The sequence below is a fragment of the Asterias amurensis genome, chromosome 14 (genome assembly GCF_032118995.1).
Source record: "Asterias amurensis chromosome 14, ASM3211899v1".
Lineage (NCBI taxonomy): Eukaryota > Metazoa > Echinodermata > Asteroidea > Forcipulatida > Asteriidae > Asterias > Asterias amurensis.
In genome coordinates this window covers 5,571,208-5,580,629 of record NC_092661.1, presented here as the reverse complement: position 1 = coordinate 5,580,629, position 9,422 = coordinate 5,571,208, and the positions used below count along the sequence as shown (strand labels likewise).

The window sequence follows — 9,422 nt, the reverse complement described above, 5'->3', positions numbered from 1 at the left end:
CCGGTTTTCTGAAAATGTCATTAGCCAACTGATGCCATAGTTTAGGAGAAAAATTTTATACTTATCGTTATTTCTACTTATTTATTTTAAATTTTTTTTGTATTCTTACTATATATTTATTATTTGCTATTGGTTGTATAATTTTCTGTTTTGTAATGCTTTGTGTACTACATGTATATTATGTTAAATCTATATTAATTGTATTGTGTACCCCAGATGTGAGGCAACAGATCTACGGATCATAGTATGTATTTGCTTTTGTTGTCCCTTGCCCATCTCGGGGTATATTGTCAATGTATTATGTTTTGTACTGTTATGGCAAATAAAATAATAATAATAAAGTTAATCACATTTTCCTTACAATAACAACTGTACAAGTATATTACACACTTTAAACGAATAAAAATAAAACAAGCAATAGTTAGTAATAACAGTTATTATAAAAGTGAGAATATACATCAATGGATTAAAGGCAGTGGACACTATTGGTAATTACTCAAAATAATTATTAGCATAAAACATTTCTTGGTGACAAGTAATGCGGAGAGGTTGATGGTATAAAACATTGTGAGAAACGGCTCCCTCTGAAGTGCCATAGTTTTTGAGAAAGAAGTAATTTTCCACGAATTTGATTTCGAGACCTCAGATTTAGAACTTGATGTCTCGAAACCAACCATCTAAACGCACACAACGTCGTGTGACAAGGGTGTTTTTTCTTTCATTATTATCTCGCAAGTTCGATGACCGATTGAGCTCAAATTTCCACAGGTTGCATATGTTGAGATACACCAACTGTGAAGGCTAGTCTCTGACAATTACCAATAGTGTCCACTACCGTTAACTTATCTGTACGATTTTGTGTTTGTAGTAACTAACACAGCAATGCTTGGATATCATACAAAAGGTTGCTTCATTTTAACAATAATGGTTATGATAGGCTAAGTATGACATTTATAAGTTGTGACAAATTGTAAATAAATGTAAACATAGGCAGTACCTCCCCTTAAAATCACAGCAACAAGTACAACTATTTAATGGAATAAACATAAAATAGAACAAAACACAAATAAATGCAGTACATTGATAGAAAAACGACGAGAAACAGACCGTTAGAAAACACCCTAATGATAAATAAAGACACTTTTTATATACATATTTTTTGTTATATATTTTTTTGTATCCAATTAATATTCTATTAAACTCCATTGTTGTAGAGTACTTATGGTTATAGTGTGACTACATGGAATGATACAATAAAAAGTGGGTTTAAATTAGTCCACTCGTGGTACACGCTAAATTCGGAATTATAACTATCAACAATTATAATAACACCATAATTATGGTAAATTTCTTACCATCAACATTTTCAAAAGCTAAACAATAAACTACAATGGCGTTACAAGTCAGCACATCGAAGTAAAACTGCAAACCTAGTAAAAGCAGTATTGTGAAAAATACCCCCCTCAAAAAAAAAAAAAAAAAAAAAAAGTCAAAGATAAGTCAACATTTACGGCATTTAGAGAAAACACAACTGCATGAAGAGCCCCCCCCCCCCTGTGTGGAATGGTGTTGTCTATAGGATATGCAGGACGTTCAACTCGTTCTGAGCATTGTGACATAAGGAACAAGGAAGTACGGTATGTAACTTGTGTTTTATGCAGGATAAGGCAATGCTCATGTGAACGGAACATTACAGAATTGGTACAACAAAACATCATCTAAGATCACAGACCTATACATAACACTTACACAGTATGGTGATAATAGTAGAAAACATCATAATACCAAAATTATGTCTGAAATGTCGTATCATTTGATGAGGAGTCAATACAAAATAATTCCCCGCTTGGAGTTTGTAGCTGACTTAGGGTTTTAGTTTTATTCATGTTAATTTTTAATCGACATCATGCAAAATGTGAATCAATCGTGCACTATTTGCCCGTTACCAAGATTGCCGATCGACCCCGACTTCTACTTCAGTTTATATTACATTGCTTTACACTGCCATCAACTGTTTTGATAGCAAAAAAACAAAACACAATTATGTAATGTTCCCTTGAAAATGAAACTTATTTAGAGTGAATAATGGAGCCATGTTTTAAAACAGATGGATGGGAGATATGGGCAGGGCGTATAGTCGAAACATTGTTATGGTTTCACTTTCAAACGTGGCGTTAGACAGAGTGTAAACATTATTTTCCTGTTACTGCTTTCGTTTTCTAATTCACGACAATAAACCAGGACCAACTGTTACAACGTTGATAGTATTTGCGAATCAGTCGTACCCTGAGAAAGAAAACATGCACACATTGTTAAACTAGAAAAAAGAAAATAAAAAAAAAATTTCCCCCATAAATCGAATTCGTATTCGGGAAAACTGTATTAAAAAAAAAAAAAAGGAATTCACCATACTTTAGCTGGAGTAGAACCAGGGCCGAGTTTCACGTCCTTGCTAACAGCCGAAGTTTGCGCTGACGATCATTTCCTGCTTATTGTTCAGGCGCCGATTTTCTTAAGCGAACACGCAACAAAATCCCCACATTACCCGTTAGATACGCTTGACGTAGGCGCGGAATTCCCTGCGTCCATAAGCGTCAATTATTTGCTTACGGTAAGCACAGCCATTAAAGACTATTGGTAACTGTCATAGACCAGTCTTCTCCCTTGGTGTATCTCAACATAACCTGTGAAAATTTGAGCTCGATTGGTCGACGGAGTTGGTAGATAACTGTGCACGAAAAATAATACCCTTGTCACACATAGTTGTGTGCTTTCAGATGCTTGATTTCGAGACCTCAAATTCTAAACTTGAGGTCACGAATTACTTCTTTCTCGAAAACTACGTCACTTCAGAGGGAGTCGTTTCTTACAATGTTATATACTATCAACCTCTCCCATCCTCGTTACCAATTAAGGTATTAAGGTAATTAATTATTTAGTAATTACCATGACACTATTGGTAATTGTCAAAGACTAGCCTTCACACTTGGTGTATCTCAACATATGCATAAAATAACAAACCTGTGGAAATTTGAGCTCAATCGGTCATCGAAGTTGTGTGCGAGATAATATTGAAAGAAAAATACCCCTTGTCACTCGAAGTTGTGTGCGTTTAGATGGTTGATTTCGAGACCTCAAGTTCTAAATCTGAGGTCTCGAAATCAAATTCGTGGAAAATTACTTCTTTCTCGAAAACTATGGCACTTCAGAGGGAGCCGTTTCTCACAGTGCTTTATACCATCAACCTCTCCCCATTACTCATCACCAAGAAAGGTTTTGTGATAATAATTATTTTGAGTAATTACCAATAGTGTCCACTGCCTTTAAAATGGGACAATATAATAAAATTACGTTTCACAGTTTTTTATATATCCCGACGGAGTTCAGCATACTCACTCTGCTCATCCGATTGAAGTACTGCTGTGCTTGTTGCTGATGAGGGGCGCGGGAAGTCCAAGTCCGCATAAACCAGTCCTTCAGCGTTTTTCCCGCGTGACTCGAAATCGTCTGCAATGGGTGTGTCTGTTTCCTTGCGGGTATCATGTGCTGGTAGGTTGACTCTGTGATGGTCAGTCTTCCCTGGGTGGTTCCCGGTCTTTGCAGGCTTGTTCGGCATTGCGTAGATTGCATGGTCCAATGCACTTCCCACCTCCCCATCCACGCTTTCTACCTTGGCAACTGCAACATCTTCACCAGTTGTTGATGAAGCAGTTACGGCATATCTCTTGATTTCGTTACGCCGAGTCTTATCGGCGCACGCGTATAGTACTTCAGCCCCGTTCGTAGCACTACTTGGCATCCTGGCGTCCCGATCTCTTGCTACATCCAATGGGATTTCGTCGTATGTTTGATCATTTTGATTCCCGCCGGTCTCAACCTGTTTGTGTGTTGCTGCCGTCTGGCCTGGTTTGGTGGAGTTTGGTTTGTTTTTGATCAGGAAGCATCCGATCAGAGTTATAATTATCAGAAAGACAATTGAACCCAGAACTCCAACAATGATAACTATAAAGCTTGATTCTTTTGGAAGGGTATTGTCGTCAGTGTCGGGGAAAGATTCATCACGGTCTGTTTCTGTAACCGAAACTGTCACTGCCCTTGGTGTTGTTGTGGACAAAGGCAAGACGAACAGCAGCGAATTATTGGCGCTTGGGAATGGTGTATCATCTAGAAGTGCAATGCATTTGATCTGAGAGTTGTTGAAATCTTCAGGCGTTACATTGATAATCTCCAGAGTTTGCCCATCTTGGGCAAGTTGAAATCGCCCGTCGTGTCTATGTAATGTATCAATGTTAACCCTTATCTCATCTTTGTCCAACTGGAGCACACGCCATTTGTATTCGTTCGCCATCGATTGCGGTGTAGACTTAAATTCACATGTGAATGTCGCGTTCTGGTGTTCATGACGCGTCAAGTGAGAGGGTAAGATTGAGACAGTCGGTGATATCTGGAGAGGCGTAATGGAGCAACTTGGACCACTGGAATCAGGACCAGCTATACAAGTAAAATCCATCATGTTGTCAGCCTCAGTCAGCACACGGTCAACTGGATACGTCTCACCTGGGTTGACTTCTGTTTGATCTTCTGTTTGGATGGGACCGGTTGATGTGGATTTGTACCAGGTCAACAGACTAGGGGGATCACGTTCGGAGAGAGTGCATTCCAACGAGATGGTTTCACCGACTCTTGCAAGCATTGGGTTGATATTACAAGAAGGTTGGTACTGAGGGAGAAGTGGATTAACTGTCAATAAAGCTGTCTGACTGGTTTGGTGCCTCATACCATGTGGATCATATAAACTACACCAATAAGTCCCAGTATCATCTCGCTGGACGTTAGTGATATGCAAACGATATCGGTGGCCGTCCCGCTCAGCAACTATCCCGGTACGTCCTGCTGGTGTAGCGCTGAAACAACTAGACATTTGCTCGACGCCAAAACATTGATTAAGTTTCCTTTGCCAACTGAATCTATAATAATCACAGGTTGATAAATACAGTGATCCACAGGTGAATGTAGCATTGCTCCCCTCCGTAACTGTAACGCTCTGTGGGTTAAAGTTGAAATACGCGGATTCTGCCTCACAGATCAACGTGGTATAAAAGAGAATGCTCTTAAATATACACAACTTTGTAATCTCCATTATTCACACGTCCTGTAAGACAGCACTATCTTACAACGTAATAGTTTAATACAGTCATTGGTGAACCAAGTATCAGAATGTTTGTGAATGTTTCTTCCTACAACACTTTTATAGTACTACTCTATACATCGGAATATACATCGTCATTTCTCTTCCAGTTAAAACGAAATCCTGGGTTTTCCCCGGGTGTTTCCAGAAACACCCATGTACAGTGCGTAAACGGACGTCAATCAATAAAGTGGGAAGTGGTTAGCTTGCCTTACATGCGTTCGTCCAAATCGAAATCTGTCCTGTGATGTGGTAATTATTAAGAAAGCAAATTGGGTTGATTATGTCGTGACTTCGTGTTTTTACAAAGTCGCTTCCTTATTATTAAGCAACACTGATTTCTGTGATAAGACATTCACAGTATTTTTGCGCATTTACTTCCTTGTTGAACCAATGTCTGGGCAAAATTAACAGTCAACTGTTGTTACTTTTTTGTATAGGGAGATGACCTTGCTCTGAAATGTTCAACATGGCCGGGTGCTGGACGAGTTGGCCACTGTGTTCAGCAACTTTCTACGGATCAATTAAGTTGAGTTAAAGGGAATGTATACGTTTGGTAATTGTCACTTCCCTGTCCCCGTCCCACGTGCTCTTTAAAGCCTGCCTCCGTTCTCCGTGATCCCGTCCCATAGCAACAGTTAACTAAAATGTGACGTTCCCCTCCCTGTCCCCGGCCCACGTGCTCTAAAGCCTGCCTCCGTTCCCAATGATCCCGCCCCATCACAACAGTTCAAACAGTCCCCCTACTGCCCCTTCCCTCTTCCCGCCCCACGTGCTCTATAAAGCCTGCCTCCGTTCTCCTTGATCCCGTCCCAAAGCAACAATTAAATAAAAGGTGCCGTTCTTACCCCAGATGATGCTATGGGCGCAGCCAATGTGTACTGTACGCGCGCGCGGCCCATAGCAGCTGCGCAGTTCTTTGCTGGCATTGTACGCGCGCGCTGCCCATAGCAACAGTTAAAACGGCGCGCAAAACCCCACCAATTTTGGTGTTTTTTTGTTAATAAATCTGTCAATTCTCAACGGATTTTGTTCAAAAATAGATGAGTGTCAAGACGAAGTCAGCTAATTTCTTCCGTGTTAACTTGGCGAGGTTTGATGCGGTATCCAGGGAGGAGATCTAATAACACACACACACACACACACACCCACAGACAAACACTATTCGGCTATTTGTAAAGAGATAGTTTGTTTTGGTTGTTTGTTTGTCTTTTGATGAAGGGATCTCGGAAAGCTCCCACAAGGGTACAAATAAACACCAAGCTGAGGCAACAGCCAGTCTCTCGCATAAAAAGCATAATAGGTAAACTTCTATGACAATGAAATACATAATGAAAACAATGTGTTCAGCAACTAAACGACAACACTTACACTAGTCAATGGGAATCAGCGGTTGTAGGGTTCGAACCCACAATCTTACCACTGAACCACCACAGCGACTACCGGGCATGTGCGCATTGAACCAACCTTGGATTTTGCAGAGAGAAATGTCTACTTTAAACTTATATTTAAAAGCGGGTTGAAAAAAAGGTGAGCCTGAAAAAAATTATTGTAATTTTACTCCCACAACAACTGTTGGTCTCACAGACTGTTTGTAAGTTTTGCTGGCTATTATTTATAGGGTTTATTCTGATAATCTACACACACGCAATCCAAGAGGGGTTGTTCAGGTTTTGTTTTTAATGAGCGTTTGAAAGTTCGGTAGGATTTATAATTTTAAAACACGAACCAGATCCGACTTTAGAGGACGCATGTCAGCAATTGCTAAGATGCATTACTGTATATAGTTTCCTGTCCTATCTGTGTATCCGTACTGAACAAAAAATCGGGTTTTGATTCAACTTTGAGGGATTTTTATAGCTTGCGCCAAGCGTAACTATCTTGTGTTGGCACTGCATATGCGATTAACTGTGCTGGGTGCTCCAAGTGGACCGTTCGCACAGCAGCCATACAGTGCGTGCAGTCTCCTCCGTGATCGTAGTTCTCCGTAGGCGTCATACCGATCAGGTATCCAGACGTAGTGTACGGGGCCAGACTACCAATTTTCTCTTCAAATATCGCGCCTCGATTGACGTCACGAACAGCGCCCTCTCGGGTCGGGCCTACTTTTCAAATTGTAAATAAAATTGAAACTATAATTCCACTCATCAAAACACATAAAGTTGTGGAAAAGCTTCATTTTGACAAGATACCACTTTCAGGTGACTTCAACAAACGATTTGCAAAATATGACCCTGTTTGGCATTCACTTCATGTTCAAACCAGAATACTTAAAAGGCAGTGGACACTATTGGTAATTACTCAAAATAATTATTAGCACAAAACCTTCCTTGGTAACGAGTAATGGGGAGAGGTTGATGGTATAAAACATTGTGAGAAACGGCTCCCTCTGAAGTGCCATAGTTTTCCACGAATTCTTGAGGTCTCGAAATCAATCATCTAAACACACACAACTTCGTGTGACACAGGTGTTTTTTCTTTCATTATTATCTCGCAAGTTCGATGACCGACTGAGCTCAAATTTTCACAGGTTTGTTATTTTTTGCATATGTTGAGATACACCAACAGTGAAGGCTAGTCTTTGACAAGTACCAATAGTGTCCACTGCCTTTAACGGAAAGAGCTCTTAGACTCCATAACGCTAAACAAAGCGTGAACCCATTTTGATATTGACTTCGTGTTCAAACTGGATGATGTAGTTTATACCGGACATATAGCCCAGGGTCTGGTTTGACACATCTTCTGATGGCAGTTTTTATACTTTTGCTATAACCTTGACAGCCCCTGTCCAACTTGTAACTATTGTGTATGTCTACAGATTTAAGAAAAAGATAAGAAAACAAGATCGGCGTAATCGCAGCAGCATGACTAAAGCGAGTAGAGCCACCACAGTGAGACAATGGACACCTCCAATCAGAGTCTCGATGGACGGCATCTTCGCGGCAAGACTTGAGCAAGTAGAACCACCACAGTGAAACAGTGGACACCTCCCATCAGGATCTCGATTGGGGGGGGGGGGGTGGACGGCGTTCTCGCAGTAGCCAGACTAGAGCGAGTAGAACCACCACCTCCCATCAGAGTATGGATGGATGGCGTCCTTGCAGCAGCCAGACTAGAGCGAGTAGAACCACCACCTACCATCAGAGTATGGATGGACGGCGTCCTTGTAGCAGCATGGCTAGAGCGAGTAGAACACACCACAGTGAAACAGTGCCGGACACCTCCCTTCAAAGTATAGATGGACGGCGTCTTTGCAGCATCTTGACTAGAGCGAGTAGAGTCACCACCAAGAGGTAGTGGACATATCTTAATATAGTCTGGATGGACGGCGTAGTCGGAGCCAGACTAGAGCGAGTAAAGCAACCACAGTGAAACAGTGGACACTTGAATGCAGTTAATGCCAAGTGTAATTAATTCGAGTAATTAGTGTATGTTAATTAACAATAATCAGTTATGTTGTTTACAAGTAATTGATGATACTAATAACTACATACATTCTAACTACAACTTTTACTAGCCCATACACCCTTGTGAACGGCATGTCTTGTATTTATATAGTCAATAATCCACAGACTTTCCAGTCATGGTTTTACACCTTTATTAATTAAACTGTTTACCTCTCAATTCGAATGTTTTTTTTTAAAGTATTTGGGTCATTCCGTGTCAACTCAACACGCTTTTGGACCTGACCTTCACGGATTTAAATGAAATTCGGTGTGCTGATTGGACTCCCTGAGAAATGCCCAAGTCCCAATTTTTATGTAACTCGGATCATTATTTTGGGAGATACGGGTTAACGAACTTTTGACTAATTAGCATGACCTGCTATGTTTGGACAATCATATTTCCAAAAGTAAAACACCTACCGAGATAATATTTACATCATTTTGAAGCTCTTGACATGGCCCACATTTAATAACATAAAATCAAAAAATTTCCACGCACCACCGACAAAATACGCAAAAATTTGACCTTTGACCTTGACCTGCGAAAATGCGTAATTTTCAAAATGCGCAATTTTTTTTTTTTAATGCAAGTTTAAAATGTAAGCAACAATAATCTGAAAAATTGTGATGGGCACTCATACAGCTTTTTTGTTATGATTTTTTTTAACAAGGCCAAAACCATAAAAACGCATTGTACATGTACATGTACATACATGTACATATACAGTGTAATGTGTAGTAATGTGTACATGATACATTAGAAATTCAAAGATAATCATTCACCTTTC

General features: G+C 40.1%; 1 protein-coding gene across 1 annotated transcript; it reads right to left on the bottom strand.

The window, feature by feature from the left end:
• Positions 1–3,036: 3,036 nt before the first annotated feature.
• LOC139947282 (cell adhesion molecule 2-like) lies at positions 3,037–5,359 on the bottom strand. The gene has a single exon (XM_071945168.1). The coding sequence runs from the start codon at positions 5,138–5,140 to the stop codon at positions 3,365–3,367; it is 1,776 nt and encodes a 591-aa protein (XP_071801269.1). The 5' UTR covers positions 5,141–5,359; the 3' UTR covers positions 3,037–3,364.
• Positions 5,360–9,422: the final 4,063 nt, after the last annotated feature.

What these genes read in the sequence shown, in the direction of transcription:
- LOC139947282 (XM_071945168.1), bottom strand. Translation starts at nt 5,140, where the DNA reads ATGGAGATTACAAAGTTGTGTATATTTAAGAGCATTCTCTTTTATACC.